The sequence below is a fragment of the Mizuhopecten yessoensis genome, unplaced genomic scaffold, assembly GCF_002113885.1.
Source record: "Mizuhopecten yessoensis strain PY_sf001 unplaced genomic scaffold, ASM211388v2 scaffold10951, whole genome shotgun sequence".
NCBI lineage: Eukaryota > Metazoa > Mollusca > Bivalvia > Pectinida > Pectinidae > Mizuhopecten > Mizuhopecten yessoensis.
This window is the reverse complement of record NW_018408803.1, coordinates 137,429-159,453: the sequence shown is the minus strand read 5'-3', so window position 1 is coordinate 159,453 and position 22,025 is coordinate 137,429. Positions and strand designations below refer to the sequence as shown.

At 37.3% G+C, this 22,025-nt stretch overlaps 1 protein-coding gene across 2 annotated transcripts in view; it reads right to left on the bottom strand.

Moving 5' to 3' along the window:
• Window positions 1–22,025, bottom strand: part of LOC110464008 (nose resistant to fluoxetine protein 6-like) — a 35,498-nt gene that overhangs the window by 9,971 nt on the left and 3,502 nt on the right. For both annotated transcript variants that reach the window (XM_021519012.1, XM_021519013.1), the window contains 9 exons: window positions 20,153–20,385; window positions 16,440–16,613; window positions 13,235–13,328; window positions 11,995–12,087; window positions 10,909–11,101; window positions 8,232–8,311; window positions 4,884–4,982; window positions 1,791–1,938; window positions 339–528 (listed from right to left, as the gene is read on the bottom strand). In XM_021519012.1, the coding sequence (XP_021374687.1) occupies window positions 339–528; window positions 1,791–1,938; window positions 4,884–4,982; window positions 8,232–8,311; window positions 10,909–11,101; window positions 11,995–12,087; window positions 13,235–13,328; window positions 16,440–16,613; window positions 20,153–20,385 (1,304 nt within the window). The remainder of the gene's footprint in view (window positions 1–338; window positions 529–1,790; window positions 1,939–4,883; window positions 4,983–8,231; window positions 8,312–10,908; window positions 11,102–11,994; window positions 12,088–13,234; window positions 13,329–16,439; window positions 16,614–20,152; window positions 20,386–22,025) is intronic.

Sequence of the window (22,025 nt, the reverse complement as noted above, 5' to 3'; positions counted from 1 at the left end):
ATATATTGAGTGGACACTGTTTCAGCAATCGATTAAAGGGGCATAACCCAGTAAATTACAGCCGATAATGGTGGTTATCTTACTTGTCCGAGCCACTCTTGGTAGTAAACCTTCCTATGACGTTTATAATTAATCTGTTGAAAATTATTTGAGATATCGAGTGGACACCGTGCCCACCGACTGACCCACTAGCTCATGTGATAACATAATATGTCTGGTATCTCGACGGGCGTATAAAAAAGCAAATTCCCTGAAAACTTAGAGTGGCGTTACAACTACATTAAGAGGAGGGGTCCAATCTTTCTATGTAAGGGAGATAACCTGAGTTACAATCTTACCTCCATATCCAGTAGCACAGGCAAATACAACCCAGGCCAGGGCGAGACTCCACGCAACGCGATTGAAGGCCAAGTAAATCACACTTGTTGCCAATGATGCATTGTAACTATTGTGATAGTAGTCATAGAGACCATATACAACAGACAATCCTGTCGCTATGGCAACAGCCCATCCAAGCAAAACCTTCCCCTGTAATGAAGAAAAAATGAGAAATTATATGTTTATTATACACAGAGTCCTGATGATATGAAAATTGTGATGCTTTCAAATTCTTTTTCTGTAAAATAAACTGCATGATTTGTGTTGCTATCTCACAAACTTTAAATTAATTGATATCATTTAAATATTGATTTATACATGTATACATATCATTCAATTTTGTATAGACTTTGTGCATCAATAAAATTATTAATATGCTGAGTAAAACAAGGCAAACGAAGCTGACCATCCCAAATGTTTTCAAGACTTGCAGCAATCCTCAGTGTATTTACACCTAGCTCTGTTCCTCATTACCCACTATTATGTAAGGTAATGGAGCCAATGTCAGGTGTAGGTTTGTGGGTAGGTCATGATCAGTGGGGCACTTTACTTTGAGTAGGGATACCAAAAGGTATTGTAGGGATACTCATTGGTTAGATACATTGTGGGGATACTCATTGGTTAGATACATTGTGGGGATACTCATTGGTAAGATACATTTACTCATTGGCTAGATACATTTCGAGATGCTACATTGTAAGGGTAATTTTAGTGTTAAATACATACAAATATTTCCTGGATGCACATAACATAAAAATGAATGTAAAATGTGTCCATGAAAGGGTCTAGGCCTCGTGTTAACCCGAAATTTAATAATTATTTTGCAAAATTTGTGGACATTTTCATGAATTTGGTTAAAAAGTCTATGCAACAAACATTATAATAACAACATGTAAAGAAAATGGATTTCATCACAATATACTCAAATAATTTAATCTTGCTTGTAACAAGCATTTTCATTGGCTTAAAAAATTATGTTATCAGCCCATAACGTAAAACAATTACATCGCTGTTTGTAACTTCACTTTTGATTGGCTGATACAGCAGCGCAATAGTTTCTAAGAGAAAAGAGTCCATCAATAAAAGTGGATTTCCACCGGGATTGTGTAAAGTAGATTAAATTATAAGGATTAATTAGAGTACACTCCGTTTTTTTGTGTTATAGCTCCATAACATGAAAAATATATTCAAGTTAATCCTTAAGTATCACCAATAATTGTCCTAATGAAGCCTCAATTTTAGAGGTGAAACTAGTCAACCAAATTAACTTTAAAAACCACTTATTGGTGACCCTCGAGTATGTTGTGATGAAATCCATTTTACATCCCCACAATGTATCGTACCCAGTAGTGTCCCACTATGTTACTTATCCTGTAGTGTCGTTAACAATGTATCAAATATACATAGCTTACCTTAGACATCCTCACTCTGCAGTCTGTCCTGTGTAGAACGTAGCCGAGGAGCATTCCCACGATGTAGGGAGCGATACGTGTGTACATCTTGTTGTAAAGCGGGGCGTGCTGGCCATAATAGTTATCTGTGTGCTTTGTCACTGTTTGGCTGAAATCATCAAGTTAGATTATTAAGGATAGTGAGCAGTTGATCCTGACTGTGAATTTGTTTTGTAACTTCTTGCACAAGTAAATGCTAAGTTTGATTTCAACACAAACAGGAACTGGAAACTTATTTTTCAAAGCTTTGTAAAACCTCTGTTCCTTTCTCAAACAAAGAGTGTAATATCTTCTATTTTACACTCTTGTCTTGACAAAGGAACCAGACGTTCTAGAAAACTCACAAAATAAACTTTTATTTCCTGCTTGTGTTCAAAACAAACATAGCATTTATTATTCTTACCCAAGTGATGAATATCATTCCAAAAATCCTTTCCAAAAGATTTGATTTTCTACAGTACCCAGTACTTGTGGAACACAATTGCAACATACCAGTCAATAATTTGTACGTACATGGACTTGGTTGATTACAATTGATAGTTTATTGGTAGATATAAAATACTTACCAAAAAATACCAATTTGAAAGTTACTTTTAAAAATGTTCCTGGATATATTCTTGAAAGAGTGAATATTTATTGGTTTCCGATTGAATGTCATCTTTATTTCGTTAGTATGGCTGAATGCCGATATTTTTTCACAAGAATTGAGTAAAAATAGTGGTAAATACTAATTGCCATACAAGTAAAATATGTACATGGTACGGTAACAGCAAAATCATTACATTTGCTATTTATCACTATTTTAAAACAACCTGCATTGACAAAAATGTACTGCATCATAACAGTTGGGGATTTGATACTGTAACCCTTGGTGCCATAATTATTCTGAAAATGGCATGTGTGACAACAACCTGTGCTCACTTCGGAATGAGCTACTCAACACAATCATAATATTTTCCGCTATTATTCGGTAAGATTTACATACAAAATGTTATAAATTGTGTAGGTAAATAAACGTCTTAGTTTATGAAGTAAAAGTGTACTAAAACAACCACTAATTCTATTCTGGAGTCATCTGTATCTAAATCGAAAAAATCAATGAAGTTAATAGAAAGAACCTTTCTGATTGGTCAATACCAAAAGATATTTTCTCACACTGTGACAAATATCAATTGTGATGTCTGTCACAGTGTGAAAGATATCAGTTTTATTAAGTTGATAAAATTTAACATCTTACGGATAAAAATGTAATACAAGAGGCCAAAGAGGGCCTGTCATCGCTCACCTGAATATTTAAGCAGTCATAGCAAAATATTCTCATTAAATATTATATTGCACTAGAAATATTTCCCTCATGAACTTTGTTGGCTCCATCTGTTGAAACTACCAGCAAAATATTAATATAAGATTCTATGCTTTTTTCTTCTTCTTCAGAAGTTGCTTGACATATTTTTACCTGTGACCTTGTAAGTAGGTCAATGTCATTTTCCTTCTCAAATTAGTTAGCCCTATTCCAAAATGCTACAAGCCGAATCTTGTGAATCCATTTCTTTCAGTTCTTGAGAACAAATCCTTTAAAATGTTGTTGACCTCTGTGACCTCTTAAGTAGGTTGAGGTCATTTTCATTCGCAAACTTCGATGAGCTCTATCCCGGGAAGTCACCAGCCAAATATTATAATTTCATGAATTTTAATTCTTCAGAAGTAGTTTGAACGTTTGACATATTTGAACGCTGTGACCTTGAAAGCAAGTCAAGGTTATTTGCATTCGCAAACTTTGTTTGGCTCTTTCCCAGGAAATAACCAGCCAAATATTAAGGTTCTATACCTTCCACTTCTTCAGAAGAAGTTGTTCTAAGCGTTAGACATATCTGACTCCTGTGACCTTGAATGTAGGTCAAGGTCATTTTCATTTGCAAACTTTGTTGGGCTCTTTCACTGAAAGCTACAAGCCAACTATTTAGGTTCTATAACTTTCAGTTCTTCATGAGAAGATGTTTTAAGCATTAGACATATCTGACTCCTGTGACTTTGAAAGTAGGTCAAGGTCATTTTCGTTTTTCAAACTTTGTCAGCTCTTTCCCAGGAAGCCACCAGCCAAATATAAAGATTCTATACCTTTTAGTTCTTCAGAAGAAATCGTTTGAAGCATTTGACATATTTGACTGCTGTGACCTTGAAAATAGGTCAAACTAATTTTCATTCTCAAACTTCGTTGGGCTTTATCCCAGGAAGCCACCAGCGAAATATAAAGATTCTATACCTTTCAGTTCTTCAGAAGAAGTCGTTTGAAGTGTTAGACACATTTGACCCCTGTGACCTTAAAAGTAGGTCAAGGTTATTTTCGTTCTCAAATTTTGTTGGGCTCCATCCCAGGAAGCCACCAACAAAATATGGAGATTCTATACCTTTTCGTTCTTCAGAAGAAGTCGGTTTTAGCATTTGACATATTTGACTGCTGTGACCTTGAAAGTAGGTCAAGGTCATTTTCGTTCTCAAACTTTGTTGGGCTCCGTCCCAGGAAGCCATCAGCCAAATAGGAATATTCTATACCTTTTTGTTTTTCAGAAGAAGTCGTTTGAAGTTTTTAACATATTTGACCCCTGTGACCTTGTAAGTAGGTCAAGGTCATTTTCGTTCCCAAACTTTGTCAAGCTCCTACCAACAAAGTTTTCAGCCCAATATCATGACTCTAAGCCTGTCCGTTCTTCAGAAAAGTTGTTTAAAGGAAAAGTTGACGGACGAGGATGGCTGGCCGATGGCCGGCCGACGGATGCCGCACCATGACATAAGCTCACCTGCCCTTCGGGCAGGTCAACTAAAAAGTGTTTATGTAATAATTCTTATAACTTAAAGCAAGGACATTGACTCCACATACAGATGACATCTCTTTCCGTCAAGTCACTAACCCTTTCATCACTGTAGACCATAATGGACTCATCCCAATAAATGCATGGTATAGTCCACTAAAGTTACATAGGGGTGAAAAGGTTAAATACACAGATCAAGCAGGAAGTTATAAAGTAAATAAGGATGTAATAACAAAACACTTACACTGGCACATGCATTCCAAATTCGAAAGCAGTCATCGCACGGATGAATATACAAGCTCCTATCAGAAATCCACACACCACAAAGCCAATTTTCCGATACCTGGAGGAAAAAAAACAAAGAATATTGTTAATACATTGCTTCCTTGTATGAAAATGATACAAAACAGGAAATTAGCATGCCAAAAAGGCCAGCAAAAGTGACATTTGTAATATTGGTTAACTTATTCACAAACTTCAAATAAGTAAGAAAATTAACCCTCTTCTACACTAAATGGCTATAAATATGTATAAGCAAGCGATTCGGATTGATATGTCTCGCCTGTGCCTCGCTTTAACCATTAAAGCATATTTTGTGAAATAAATTCAATGTAGACGGCATTTGAAATGATATGTCTCGTGCCTGACTGGTCCAAGTTTGGTTGGTCTAGCACTTATAGTTTCAGAGAAACTAACTTAAACGCAAAAGCTCAATGTTGATGGAGATGATGACAAAGTCAATGGACCATGAAAGGTAGGCCACATCCAGCATTTGGTGGATGGGTTGAGATGTACTCCCTAAGATGCATCTATGGTTAATGTTTGGCCTAGGACTTATACTTTCAGTGAAACTCATACCCGCTAAATGACCCGCATCTTGCGGGTTACACCCGCAAAATGAACCTATCACCCGCGACCAACTCATGACCCGTGCGTGTCATACAAATCTCCCGCATTCCGTCCACATGACCTGGAATCACCCGCCTCTGCGCTCGTATTAGTATCTCCCTATTTCCGGAAGTGCTCCATTCATGTGTCTCGGAGGTTTAGCATTCAGGTATAGGTATAGTCCGTACACAATTCGAAATGTTTTCACAATGGCGGTCTCTCTTTCGTGGAAGCCAGGCAAATTTGAACGGTGAGTACTGTTTACTACAGTATTACAACAGTGCATGGAATCCCGTTAGTACTTTAATCGGGTCAATGCAATTTGCAAAGGGGCACACTGTCGGATTGACCAACAGTGTTACCGCATACCTCATAGCTGATATTGGGCCCTGTCACGGGGAGACTATTTTCATACTTATCAAGGCACAGGGTGACTGTGCCTATTGTGTGGATTATATCCATAGCCGTGGTGTTCCTTGGGGAGATAAGCCCAGCAAGACTAGAAGCTGTGGTTATTGAGGCCTAAATCAAACACTGGCCTCCACCACTAACCTCATCTCCAAATGGGTACGGTAGGACTGTACTTCACATATTGTTACTGTGGTTATAAATGCAAAGTCGTTATTTAGTAGCTTAAATTCTGAGCACATTACTGTCTCAACGGCAGATCATGATTATTTTAATTTACCAAAATCTGCATGATAATGCTTTCCGATATCGATCGCGAGATTGCTTTGAAATTTGTTGCAGTCATACAAATTTGAGTGTACCAAGATATTATTATACCAATATTATAAATACAGGTCTGTTTTTAACATTAAATGCATATTTTATTTTTTCCAGTTTCCAACCTGCAGGCAGTCAGATTCCCAATGTAGTACATAAAGATGAGGGAGAGAAATAGATAGAGGAGCCTCTAGATGAGTTCATGCTCCCAGTATGCATCAATGATGAAAGATGCCAAGTTTTCTACAATTAACTCAAACTACCTGTACGTACAGGGAAATAAGTATTTTGAAAAAAGAGAATGTAATAAAACAAAATGTGTGAAAAAATTTGTTTTATTTATTTTAAAAAAAAAGTCCTAAATCCTACCAGAAACCACAACATATATGTTATGCCGTGACGGCACGAAAATTATGTGATTAATTCTGACGTTATTTTTTGTCGCGCGTTATCACCCCCCACAGAATTTCCCAATGGGGTCATGACCCCCATTGGGAGATTCAGGGGTTAGCAGGTCTAGAAACTATTAACTTAAACGCAAAAACTTTACGCTGAACCTGCCGCTGCCAGAAAAGCAACACCTAATTTGTCTCGCTTACACTTCTTCATCGCGGCGAGACAAAAGCTATTATCTAAACTCAATAAGGGCAGTCTTGGACAGGAATTGTAAACTGGTCCTAGAAAAGACTAATTAATACAACAACGAAAACTGTCGAAAAATGTTTCAAGTTTAAAAAGACATTGTTTTCAACTGCTAAAGAAAATTTAGATTTTGATAAAGTTTGTTTTAATTCTGAAAGCTACGATACAGTGTATCGTAGGGAGTATCAACATCTAATACCTTGGCTGAAGGATCTATTATACAGCGACAAGAAATCGTGAATCCAAACACGGACATACAGGAGAATGAGAGGAGATATAATTAACGTCTATAAAATTATGAACAATTTTCATGACAACAAAGATAATGCTGGCAACTTTGATTACGATTCAATATCCAGAACAAGAGGACATACACAAAGATTACATAAAGAAAGAAAAATCAATGTAAGTTAGATATAAGGAAACATTCATTTAGCTACAGAACTGTTGATGTATGGATCTGAACAGTCTTCCCGAGGCGGTCATACAGGCTACAACAATTAGGGGCTTTTATAATTAGTTTGGACAATCATTAGAAACATCTTGAACTGAAATTTTATCACCTAGCTAGCTACAAAACTAACAACAGAAGTGACTTTTCAATTTTTAATTTAGATTGTTAATTTATATGATATAGACATAGAGGCAAGTACTTGCCTGAATCCATCATGTATCCCATTAAATCCTACTTAATCTGTCGATACATCTAGGATGTAATAATAGAGTATAGATGGATTGACAGACAAGGCCAGTGTCTGTGGTAAAAGTCTAAAATAAACAAATTACATGTTTTATGACTGCTTTGGTTTGGTTTGTTTGTGTTTTACGTCTTATTAACAGCTATGGTCATTTAAGGAAATGCCAGGTTTTGGTGGGGGAGGAAAGCCAGATCTCTCGGAGAATAACCACCGACCTCCAGCCAGTACCTGGCGACTACCCAACGTAGGTCTCGAACCCGCGACCCAGTGGTGGAGGGCTAGTGGTAGCAGAATGTCAGACGCCTTAACCACTTGGCCACTGCGGCCCCGCAACCCAATGGTGGAGAGTGCGGCCCCGCGACCCAGTGGTGGAGAGCTAGTTGTAGCAGAATGTAAGACGCCTTAACCATTTGGCCACCGCGGCCCCCTTTTTATGACAGAAATCTTCTCTCATTCTTGATTGCTAAAACAGAATAATAATCCATCATTTCAGGATAAAACAATATATTACTGCTCTTATTATTTCATCATTTCATTTTTTCCCCTATGGAAATAAAATGTTGCTCATAGTATAGAATCATAGACAAGGAACATTCTGAGTCGCTATTACAAAATAAATTCTGACCAATCATACTCACCGATACAACAGTATGAGGATGAAGGGACTGATGATGTAAAACTGCATATCATTGGCTAAATACCAGGACCATCCCATACACTGGATAAAGATAAAAGAGACCGATCATCATCAACAAGATTCACAAGAGTTCAGATATAAGTACTAAAGTTTAATATTTGCACATCAGAAAAATAATGTACATATCAACTTGTCACAACACGTCCAGACCAGTATTACTCATCTCTTTATCAAGCGAAGCCTGACTGAGCTAAATCTTTGATACAGGTAAACTACCAAAGGGATAGAAAGTAAAACTGTTAATCACAACACATGATAAACGTAGGAGAGAGCTTTCAATGGCTACTGAAAATCTTGGTCAGTGGATTTGAGATAGAATATTGTATAGCGGTTATATTTCGCGGGAGTTTTAATTTCGCTATATTCGTGCTTTGACTAATATCAGCAAATTCTAGACACCAGCAAAATTATCAAAAATAATAACCACTTTAACCGACCTTATAACAACATGTTGAAAATACTTATAACCCAACGCTGTCATGTAAGCTTAAATAAACTAAAATAAGACTATCACCGGACAGCTGCTTGGGCAGTCCATGTAAAAACAACACTCACATATAAGTGGCCACAGCATATCTATGTGAACAGTAGGTGATTCATTGATTACTGTTTACTCCTGCAAAGGTACATACACATTTGATTTACTTTTGAGTGAAGTAACTGGGGAGGATCAGTGTCTTCAAACAGTTTAATTACCTGCATTTCAAGGTTTAACCCTTAAATGATCACACTCAAAGTACTTTGCACGACACATGGAATTTGGGTGCACAGCGAAATATGTACTGAATACGAAACCGCGAAATAATGAGCCCGCAAATTTAAAGCATTATATACAGTATCACTTTTCTTGTTTGTGTTAGGTTTTCATTTAGAGTTTTTACACAAAACAACATGAGAAGATTGTGATAGACTAACTACAGTACAGTTAAAATGATGACATCTAAATCTGATGTTGTATTCCATATCATAAGATGAATTACAAATGGTAAACATACATACGGACAGACGAACAGACTGCTGGACAGACACACAGACAGACACCCTAATTTCAGTTTACCATCATTTAATTTGTTGAAGAAAATCTATAACATATAAACCATCTTCAGCTCCGGCTGTATGCTCCCCAGGGAGTTGAGAAATGTACCGGCTGTATGCTCCCGAGGGAGTTGAGAAATGTACTGGCTAGTTGCAAAGGCCCTATAACCACGGATAATAATTTGTGAACCGCTTTGAGACGACCTACGAACTAGGTTGTGATAAAGCGGTATATAAGATCCTCCAACTATTATCATTATTATTATTATTCAAACAAGAGACCCAGAGGGCCTGTATCGCTCGCCTGTTTCTTTTGTTACGTGAAACTGACAAATAGGTAACTTCAGACCAATTTTGGTAACTAGAACACAAGACATTTTAACATCTATTGTTATATATATCATTGTTTGATATTTTAAATTTCAATTTTAAAGCTTTTAACCCAAGTTGACCTTTGACCCCTGACTAGCACTTAACGTTGACCTTTAACCTCATTACTGTAATAAAAAAAAGATTCACACATATGGTCTACATAACATATCCAAGTATCATGACTCTAGATCAAATGGTTTTTAGGATATTGTTGTTTGATGCTTTTAAATATTTGACCCTGTGACCCTGAAAGGAGGTTAAGATCATTTTAACTTTATAGCACTCTATTCCAGGTACCAACTGGCCAAATATAAGTCGTTAAAAAGAAAAAGTTGACGGTGACGGACGGATGATGGACAGACTGATGTCCGATGTCGCAGTACGGCATTAGCTCACATGGCCCTTTGGGCCAAGCGAGCTAAATGTTATCTGACAAAACCAGTTGTGACTCATGATCAATGAGCTATTTCCCAGAGCGAATTTCCCTGGTCAGCCCTGAAAGCTAGAGTATCTGACAGTAATTGATTGGTAAGCACTAGTTAGCTCCCCTTAGTTTTGTTTCAGGTACTGTATAGCATTAGCACATCTGGGTAAATGTACTATCGCTGACCAGGTAGCACAGTCGGCTAGAGTGACAGTATAAAGATCACAAGACATGGGTTCGAATCCTGGTCTGGCTCAGTTGCACATTTACATTTAGAATACTGTTGCTGATTATTTTTTATTTCTTTATTATTTTTTCATAAATCATGTACAAGGTATTCCAAATGCAACCAGAAGTGAAGTGGACAGTATTAAGAAGCACCTCAAGAAGCGACTAGATGCTTACAACAGTGTCACCTGCAATGAACCTATGAACCAAGGTATGTTTTTTAATAGAAACAATATACTCAAGCTAAGGTCATATTGGAAAAACATTTCACATGCATACAGCAATACTTCGTTTTAATGGTAGCATTTTTCCAGAAAAAAATTGGCGTTATGAAGGGGTTTCGCAATAGATTGAGGGAAATGTATAAAGGATTTATTATTAAAACAAGAAAACAGGACATTAAAAGTTCTGGAAGTAAGGAGTTGGCAAATTAAAGGAAGGGCATGCACATTATATCGAGGTTTTACTGTTTTTACATTTTTGGTAGCGATACATGAATTCCTAAAGAATTATACAGTGTTTACAAAACCGAATTCTCAGAGCACGCAAGCAGACAAACCTGTTGGTTAATGTCGCCACTGTACGGGTAGTAGTTGTTTATATAGAGGAGGTTCGCCCACCACGACTTGGAGCATTCGTTCATCATCGACTCCATTTGTGGGGAGGTCCGCCACACCATCACTGGCCCCCTCAGGGTGTAAAAGAACAGCACCCCCCACACCATGATACAGAAGGCATACACTGGTGTCAGTCTGAAAAACATACATCATAATACAAAATACAGAACACTAAAATTTCAAACTCTTTCAGTACATGTACACCTGATGCAAAATATGGCACCAACAAAACCATGACCCGTATTCATGAAACGTTCTTATGCTCAAGCATAGATTTTGTGCTCAAGTCTAATTTCTTGTTCCGTTTATAAAATAATTATAAAATCGGATATTGCCATTAATTTTGGAGACTTGAAGCCGAATACTGTTTTTTTTTGTTTACATTTGATTTTCACTCACGAAAATTTTGGTCTGAGTAAAGAATCAATACCCGGATCTCAAGTCCCTAGACCAATATATCATTCATCTATGAGAAAGTGTTTAAGTACTTTCATGTGATTCAACAGATAAAAAGAAAAACAATCACAGTTCTAAATCGACATGAGGGGGCTCATAGACTCCCGCACATCTATGACCAAGTATTGAACAAAGAGTAGCTGAATCGAGTCATTTGGGTACATATATAACAACTATTGTACATACGCTTACAGCGTAGCCGAATCAACATTGATTTGTGGACAACTTGTACACATTTTACACAGTTGTGTACATATGCTTCACTGGTCATTCGTCTGATGAAGGTGACAGAGTACATACCGTACTAGTCATCGAAATGTCACATAGAAACATTTATTGGTTGTGTAACAAGAAACTTTTCCTAATCCATACTCACCAACCTGAAGATTTTTTTTAAAAAAAAGCACTGAAAGAGTTAAAAGGTGCACGCATCGTTTATAACAAGTATCAAACTTTATAGCCCTTTTCCAAACCATGCTACATGAAAGAAATCAACCAAAATTTTAAAAAAATCCAAAACTCTATATCTGTCATGTTCAACTTTAGCATCAATATTGCTCCATAGTTCCTACCGCCAGAATCGATGGAAGTAGAACAACACCCAGTTAAAGCAGCCAGCGTTTTCACGTCTGTTCTTCAAAAACAAGTAGGTCACCAGCAGGCCACTGTAACAAGAACAAATACAGGAATGTAACAGGGGTAATTATTTTATCAACCCCGATTCACCCCTGAAATTTCATAATGGGCTATTCCAACCTTTGAATCGGATGAGTTCAAACGAGTCCTCAGGGGTGAATGAGTTAAAGCCTCCGCTGGGATTCAAACCTGGAACCTCAGTGGTTTACTAGTCCTAAGCTCTACAGAAAGAGCTACAGAGAAATACTTAGTAAGAAACGGTAAATATTCAACCAGGAAGACATAACCAACAACATGGCTATCAATACTAACAATTAATTATTTTGAACTTAAGGCTGAGAAAATATACAGGAATGCTATTAATTAACAAGCCAGGGAGTCACTTACAGATGATATTGGTGGTTGGGTCTAAAATATTTTTTAAAGTACAGGCTCCAATGAAATATGGTTGTAGGCCTGGGATGTTAGGATAAAAAAGCCCCCAACCCCACCACATACCTTGAAAACACATAATTATTTCTGGATTAAATTTCTGAGATAAGTCCATTCACATTCAAACATGTTTTGATGACGTTAACCCTTTCATCCCTATGTCACTTAGGTAGACTCTACCATGTACGGATGGGGATGAGTCCATTGTGGTCTACAGTGGTGAAAGGGTTAAAGAGTCAAAGGTTTTACATTGTGTAACGTCCTATTAACAGCCAAGGTCATTTAAGTGCCTCCATGTGTGTTGTGTATGTGTACATGTGCGTATGTGTGCAGGAGACAGGGTATGTTGGTGAACTTGCCTCCTTTTGATAGCGCGGATCTGATGCCCACTTTATAGTGTTGTCTCATTGAAATACCATGCTGATTGGGCACAAGTTCTTAATACTTACTAGGGCCTCTCTCAATACGTATTGTGACAGTCCTGAGTACTTTTGGTTTAGTTTGTTTGTTACATCCTATTTGTACTATGGTCCTTTAAATACGTGCCAGGTGTTGGTGGTGGAGGAAAGCCGGGGTTCCCCAAGAAAAACCACCAACCTACGGCCAGTACCTGGCGACTGCTCCGCTTAAGGTCTCGAACCCGCGACCCAGTGGTGGAGGGCTAGAGGTAGCAGAATGTCAGACTCCTTAACCACTTGGCCACCACGGCCCCTCCCCCGAGTACCAAACCTTGTTTGTATTTACCTCATAAAGAAGAAGGTATCCACGGATACCGTTCCATTGAGGATCGCCTGGAAGCTGAACCGCTGTATATACTTTCCTGCTTCTACAACATTATCTGGAACAAATACAAATATTGTTGATGAATGACAAAACTTCTATTTTAAGATGAAAAACACTGAGCTACATCAAAGTTGTCTGTTATTAAATGATGTAGCACCCCTCAGGCTGTAGAACAGTTTTCTGAAGAAAGGGGTTTCACGCCTGTTGGGCTAGCTACAGAACAGTTTTCTGAAGCTAAGGGTTTCACGCCTGTCAGGCTAGCTACAGAACAGTTTTCTGAAGCTAAGGGTTTCACACCTGTCGGGCTAGCTACAGAACAAGATTTAACCTAATAATACAGCAGACATCATTGAAGGTTGCCATTCATTTTATTCACCAACTGTACATGTCTCGCAATCCAAAGTACAGGATTGATACACGCCTCTCGCTCAAAGTTATTAAGGATGATCAATCTCATGCATTGCATACACTACAAAGGGTATCTATAGTTTAAACATATTTTATAATACAAAGATACAAAGGGTATCATTTCACCAGTTATAATTGTGGAGTACCACTTCAGAGCTGTTTTATTTGGAGTATTCTGTCTTCTATTTAGAAGATGAAACAATGGAACAGTAGTTTTTTGGCCTAGAGTTACTTCCCTTGTCTAGGTGTTAATCTGTCTTTTTGATGCTGCAAATATTTCTACTTCTTTGATCAAGACGTTAACAAATTATAGGATTGGCAGAAGATTGGTCCTAATTATAAGTTGGATCCTAGTACTTTCATGTTTTCTTCCCTTGTTAATTGTTTTTTTTAAACTAGAATGTTTTCAGGTCACAAGGGCCNCCCCCCCCACACACACACACACACACACACCCTAATAAGTATTTTTAGAAGCAGAAACCTTGATCTAGACCTTTTTTAAAGTTTTAAAACCACTATTCCACAACTATGTATATCACAATGTATAGGAATCCATGTCAAATATATTCCACTGAAGAGACTTTTATACTTTGAATATTCTCCCTTCAGCGCGCTGTAGAAGATAAAACAACCAAAAAGATTTTTTTCTGGCTTCGAGTAACTTCCCCTGTCTATAATTCTTTGTTGGCTTTGTGGCCCATAAATCAGAAACTCATTTGATGCTGTGTATTTATATATAATTCCTGGTGACCGCATTGGTAGACTGTAGTCTCTATATCTAAAAATCATGACTCCAGCAGTTTTTCTGGGTTTTTTTGTGTGTTTTTTTGTGTTTTTTTTCTATTTTCAAAAATTCTGAATATTAAACAATTATAACTCTGTAAAATGAACTGCAACATATAATTTTTATGCCATTTTGCCTTTGAATAAATCTTATACAATTATGAAAATAGTAAAAAGTGTAATATCAAAGTTTTACTTTCTACACAAACAATGTCCATATTAAACGTGTCGCAACAATTCAAGACCGACTGGTCCCTTTGTCTGCCTATGACTGAGTGAGCGATTTGATTTGTATTTTTTACTTGTAGATATTGTACAAGTGTGACAAAATTGTATATTTTTTATGTCACTCGACCCGAGAAATTCCGCCTATCGACAGAGAGCATATAAACACTGCATCAGATGGTAAAAGATGCAGTTTCACTAGACAACTAGACTCCTACTTGTACAGGTAAAGATGCAGTTTCACTAGACAACTAGACTCCTACCTGTACAGGTAAAGCTGCAGTTTCACTAGACAACTAGGCCCCTACCTGTACAGGTAAAGATGTAGGTTCACTAGACAACTAGACCCCTACCTGTACAGGTAAAGATGTAGGTTCACTAGACAACTAGACCCCTACCTGTACAGGTAAAGATGTAGTTTCACTAGCCAACTAGACTCCTACCTGTACAGGAAAAGATGTAGTTTCACTAGACAACTATAGACTCTTACCTGTACATTTATGTCACTCGACCCGAGAAATTCCGCCTATCGACAGAGAGCATATAAACACTGCATCAGATGGTAAAAGATGCAGTTTCACTAGACAACTAGACTCCTACTTGTACAGGTAAAGATGCAGTTTCACTAGACAACTAGACACCTACCTGTACAGGTAAAGATGCAGTTTCACTATAGACAACTAGACTCCTACCTGTACAGGTAAAGCTGCAGTTTCACTAGACAACTAGACCCCTACCTGTACAGGTAAAGATGGAGTTTCACTAGACAACTAGACCCCTACCTGTACAGGTAAAGATGCAGTTTCACTAGACAACTAGACACCTACCTGTACAGGTAAAGATGCAGTTTCACTAGACACATAGACCCCTACCTGTACAGGTAAAGATGAAGTTTCACTAGACAACTAGACTCCTACCTGTACAGTTAAAGATGCAGTTTCACTAGACAACTAGACCCCTACATGTACAGGTAAAGATGTAGTTTCACTAGACAACTAGACGCCTACCTGGACAGGTAAAGATGTAGTTTCACTAGACAACTAGACCCCTCCCTGTACAGGTAAAGATGTAGTTTCACTAGACAACTAGACGCCTACCTGGACAGGTAAAGATGTAGTTTCACTAGACAACTAGACGCCTACCTGGACAGGTAAAGATGTAGTTTCACTAGACAACTAGACGCCTACCTGGACAGGTAAAGATGTAGTTTCACTAGACAACTAGACGCCTACCTGTACAGGTAAAGATGTAGTTTCACTAGCCAACTAGACTCCTACCTGTACAGGAAAAGATGTAGTTTCACTAGACAACTAGACTCCTACCTGTACAGTTAAAGATGCAGTTTCACTAGACAACTAGACCCCTACATGTACAGGTAAAGATGTAGTTTCACTAGACAACTAGACGCCTACCTGTACAGGTAAAGATGTAGTTTCACTAGCCAACTAGACTCCTACCTGTACAGGAAAAGATGTAGTTTCACTAGACAACTATAGACTCTTACCTGTACATTTATGTCACTCGACCCGAGAAATTCCGCCTATCGACAGAGAGCATATAAACACTGCATCAGATGGTAAAAGATGCAGTTTCACTAGACAACTATACTCCTACTTGTACAGGTAAAGATGCAGTTTCACTAGACAACTACACTCCTACCTGTACAGGTAAAGATGTAGTTTCACTAGACAACTATAGACTCTTACCTGTACAGGTAGATTTAATTCACAAATTAAAGCTATTTGCTTACCGGCAGTCATTGATAAACTGGCAAAGAGGTAGGTATGTCCGAGGATAATCCACCACATACTCAGCACACGCATACCGTTGAGAGAGGTCAGATGGCCGGTGGCGGTGGACGTGGTCAGCAGTTTTCTCGTGTTGGTCAGTATGGAGAAGGATACCATCACCTGACAAATCTTTACTGTGTCACAGAGAAAAAACAATGATTTTTAGCCTGTGCAACACATTCAAAAGTAGACATTTTTTTAATAAAATCTGCATTATAAGAGAATCTAAGACATTGAATCAGTCGATCACCGAGAAATATGGCTTCCAAGGTAATTATCATGTAAGGTTTGAAATTAATCTCTTACTAGTTGCTACAGAACATTATGGAAAGATGTTTAAATGGAAAAAAAGATCTACTTACTACAATCATTATGCTTACATATAATATACTTATCAGAAATAATGCATTAATATAACTGCTCAAACAAAATGGGGGACTAGATTCATCTATAATCAGGAAACTTGGGGGAAAATATATGCTATTCCTTTCAGGGTAACAGAAAATACAAACTTGCAATGGTTGCGATTTAGAATTAATCATTATTTTTTAACAACCAATTCTTAATTATACAAAATTGGACTTGTAAATAACCCACAAAGTGTTTTTTGTATCATAGAAAGGGAGACAATTACCCATGTTTTATGGGAATGCAGGGAAGTACAAAAATTTCTGAGCAATTTTGAAAGACTTTTAAGTGCTCTTACTATTCCTTTCTCACTAAATAAAGAATCAATGATCTTTGGTTTATCACCTATATTAACCACTCTTTTGTTTTATGTTATACATTGTCTTCTGCAATTAGAATAAGTAGCAATCACTGCTGGTGCAGGTATACATGTACAGTGTAAGTCAGATTGGTGTTTTTTAATGTACTTTAAAACTCTCTCTCTCTCTCTCTCTCTCTCTCTCTCTCTCTCTCTCTCTCTCTCTCTCTCTCTCTCTCTTGCATTAGTGATTGTATAAAATCAGATGATGATGAGGATGAGGATGAGGATGAGGATGATGGCGAGGATGAGGATGATGGCGAGGATGAGGATAATTTCAATAGTCGATATGTGTGAATGTGTGGATGTGTGTTGATGTGATGTTCTGTATAATGTACATGTTCTGAAATTATTGAAAAATTAAAAAATTAAATAAAAAAATATATGCTTATATAGATCAATTCTGCTGTATCTGTCTTGGTGTAACTTTTGGTTCATGAATACTAACTTGAAATTTGAAGATTCATTTTGTTTGCAAAAGGTAGAGTTTGCAGTTTTCACTATATAATATGATTGCAGCATTGCATGTTAACAGAAATGTGTCATGTTGGCAGAGAAATAGAATCTATCACTCTAGTGTGTAGTCAGAGAAATAGAATCTATCATTCCAAAAATGTATGTAGAAGAAGAACAAGATGCCCAAGGGCCTTATAAGCGGTCACCTGAGTTATATCATAGGTACTGGTAGCTTTATTTTATTGTTTAGATGTGATGTGGAAATCAGCATGTAAACTAAGTGAAATACAATACTTGTCATGTCATCAATGGATAAGAATTTGAAAATATTGGTAAATGTTCCCTTTGGGGCCCCGCCCTAGCCCCTGGGGATGGGGCAGGAATCCCAATTTTACAAAGTAATACTCTCATTCACCCAAGATGATTCTGACTAAGTTTGAGTAATTTTCTGCTGAAAATGGATAAAATATATACCGAAAAGTGTTATTTCCCTATATAAACTATATTAAACTTTACCCCCTCCCTAAGGGAGAACGGATAGCTCGGGGTCCTGAAATTTACAATTTAAATAAAGCCCCTGATGATTTTCTTTCCATGCAGAGAAAATGAATGTAGTACCTCTGAGTCTGGAAGTGAAAAATTTGGAAATATTGGTTAATTTTCCATTTGGGGCCCCGCCCTGGCCCCTAGGGTTGGGGTAGGAATTTCAATTTTACAATTTGAAACCATCTCCCTCCAAGGATAATTCTCACCAAGTAAAAATAATTTCCTACAAAAAGTTGTCAAAATATACCCAAAAGTGTTATTTCCCTAAATAAACTATAGTAAACTTTACCCCCTCCCCAAGGGAGAACGGATAGCTCGGGGGTCCTGAAATTTACAATTTAAGTAAAGCCCCTGATGATCTTTCTTTCCACGTAGAGAAAATCACTGTAGTACCTCTGAGTCTGTAGAAGAAAATTTTTGAAATATTGGTTAGATTTCCCTTTCGGGCCCCGCCCTGGCCCCAGGGGTTGGGGTAGGAATCTCAATTTTACAATTTGAAACCATCTTCCTCCAAGGATAATTCTCACCAAGTAAAAATAATTTCCTACAGAAAGTTGTCAAAATATACCCAAAAGTGTTATTTCCCTATATAAACTATAGTAAACTTTACCCCCTCCCCAAGGGAGAACGGATAGCTCGGGGGTCCTGAAATTTACAATTTAAGTAAAGCCCCTGATGATCTTTCTTTCCACGCAGAGAAAAAGAGTGTAGTACCTCTGAGTCTGAAGAAGAAGATTTTTGAAATATAGGTTAATTTTCACTTTGGGGCCCTGCCCTGGCCCCAGGGGTTGGGGTAGGAATCCCAATTTTACAATTTTGAAGCCTCATCTACCAAGGATGATTCTGACCAAGTTTGAAAAAAATCCATCCACTGGTTCTTGAGAAGAAGTTGAAAATGTAAAAGTTTACGCACGACGCACGACGGACGACGACGGACGAAAAGCGATTAGAATGTGAAAAAATGTGAAACTTTCTTAATCATTACTCCAGTTTTCTGGTAAAATGGTCCAAATCAACAAATGTCGCGGAATGATGAAATATGGCTTATCTTTGCAGATCAGTTGTCAGTCTCATGTTTTATTGGTTTTATTCCTTTTATTTTTTTACTAAAAAAGATTTCAGCAGAATCTGATGTGGAGAATGGCTTTGTACATTATGTATCTGTGAAAAGTAGATGAAGATCTTGGTATTTCGGAATTGTTAATCTTTTTTAGGTGATCATGAAGTGACCACCCAATCCTGAGTAAATTCTTACAGTTCTATAAATTTTGCAAAAATTTCAGATGATCAAGAAAACTTACAGTCACAATAATTCATTCAGAAATATGGGTGTGTCATTGAAATGTTAACAGAATTTTGATATTTTTCAGATATAAGTATCCAGGAGTCCTAATGAAGGTAAATCACATAAGAATTCCACTGAAGGTTTTTAAAACATACAGTAACATTCTCTAATATCATTTTGGATAAAAGTTTAGTGGGAAGGGTCAGGGAACTGTCGCTATTCAGATAGCTCACTAATTGGTCATAGCAACTGCATTATAGCTGGGGTTCGTGGTTTGAATTCTAGACTGGATCTCTTGCATTTTCACTCTGCTTTTGATTCATTTTGTCATTTCATCATAATTATTTCCTCATAAATGTTCTGCAACTTGTGATTTTCTGTTCAGAAACAATCAATCAAAGCTTTACAAAATGTCTATAAAAAAGTTTCTAATTCATAGCTACAGCGTTTGGCACTGATGTGAGGACATTTTGGATGTGTTACTGTACTTATTTTAGCTCATTCACCCCTAAATTTCATAATGGACTATTCCAAACTTTGAATTGGAAGAATTCAAATGTGTTTTCAGGGGTACATGAGGTAAGAAAGGCTGACATTATGTGAGAGTAACCTCCCTTTACCTCTTTGCCTACTGGGTTGGGGTGGGTCCAGTAGTTGGTCTTGGACCTGCCTCTGGTGTGATGCTGGGTGAGAGAGTAAACCTGTTCTTTCGTTTGCTTCACTATTCTCATTTAAGTTGTCATTGCCACTAAAATCAAAGATCTCTGATTTTTTCCTTTTCTCAGCGTAGGTCATCACAAGGTCAACCAAGGTTCCCATGGCAACCAAGAAAGCGATTATACCACAAACAGCCCTATAAATAAAAATATTAATTTTAGCAACAGCTGATGTCTAATTTTTCATTAATTTTTGTTCAACAAAATTTGTTTTTCTATTCTCTTGCCTTTAATTGATCATATAATTTGACTGAAATGAATTTTTCCATTTGAGCACTACACACCATAGTGCTACTTCAAGATACAACATTTTGGCTTTGCTTGAGATTTTCTTTAACATTGCTGTTTCTCAAATGATCTGCACATCAAGTTCAGTCTTGAGTGCTTAATTCACAACCAACTGTAGCAGAACTGGACTGGGTCATTCACTGGCGACCAGGCTACTCAGTTAGTAGCTACCATCTAGATTTTGGAGGGTCTTGGGTTCAAACCCCAGTTTAGCAGTGCATTTTTCCTTTCCTGTTACATTGCCAAATAAAAATACCCACGGGGTTGGTATAGGGTCTTGTGAGTCTTCAGGGTCGAAGACTTTGTTAAAGGAGGGAGGAATGTAGTGGAACTGGACGGGTCAATCACCATCAACCAGGTAGCTTAATTGGTAGAGCATCAGTCTAGAGTTTACATTTACCTGGCAATAAGACAATGCCTAGTAATACAAGCAATCAATACCTACTGCACTTCAGTAGAAACAACAACACGCTCTCCTATTGTCATATTGTAATAGTAAGCCCACCTCCTACTTGGAGTCAGAGATTTGTTTTGGCTTCCAGGGCTGTTTACAGGATAAATATGGTAGTTTATTCAGCCATATTCATTTTCATTTTGTAAAACACTTTTTCATGATGCATTGCATTATTTCAAAACCCTTAATTTGAATATTTAATGAAATATAAACTGAATCTATACATTATCAATACAGTTTTTCTTAGTTTATTTTTTCTCCCAAATAGGCAAATGCATGCTGTTTCTCCTAGCTAAAAAGTGCCTTATTTTCCCAAAATGACCAAAAACTGAGGAATATATTCTCAATTTCAGTACAAATAATGCTGTATTTTCCCAATTCATAAAGGAAAAATCAAGGTAACAAAAACATTGCAATATTCTGTAATTCAAAGTAATTTTATCTAAAATAATTTGCCCATGATCAGTGATTGCAATCTTTTCTCTTTCCTATTTCCTCTCTTATTTTTTCCCTCGTTTCTCTTTCCCTAAGCTTCCTTTCCCATACTTTTAATTTTGTGCCCTAAGTTTCCTTTCCCATACTTTTAATTCTGTGCCCTAAGTTTCCGTTCCCGTACTTTTAATTCTATGCCCTAAGTTTCCTTTTTCGTACTTTTAATTCTGTGTCCTAAGTTTCCTTTCCCGTACTTTTAATTCTGTGCCCTAAGTTTCCTTTTCCGTACTTTTAATTCTGTGCCCTAAATTTCCTTCCCTGTACTTTTAATTCTGTGCCCTATGTTTCCTTTCCCGTACTTTTAATTCAAAGTCCTAAGTTTCCTTTCCCGTACTTTTAATTCTGTGCCCTAAGTTTCCTTTCCCGTACTTTTAATTATGTGCCCTAAGTTTCCTTTCCCTTACTTTTAATTATGTGCCCTAAGTTTCCTTTCCTGTACTTTTAATTCTGTGCCCAAAGTTTCCGTTCCCTTACTTTAAATTCTGTGCCTTAAAGTAAGTTTATCCATAGCCCCTTTAAGTTTGGTAATCATACAGAGATACT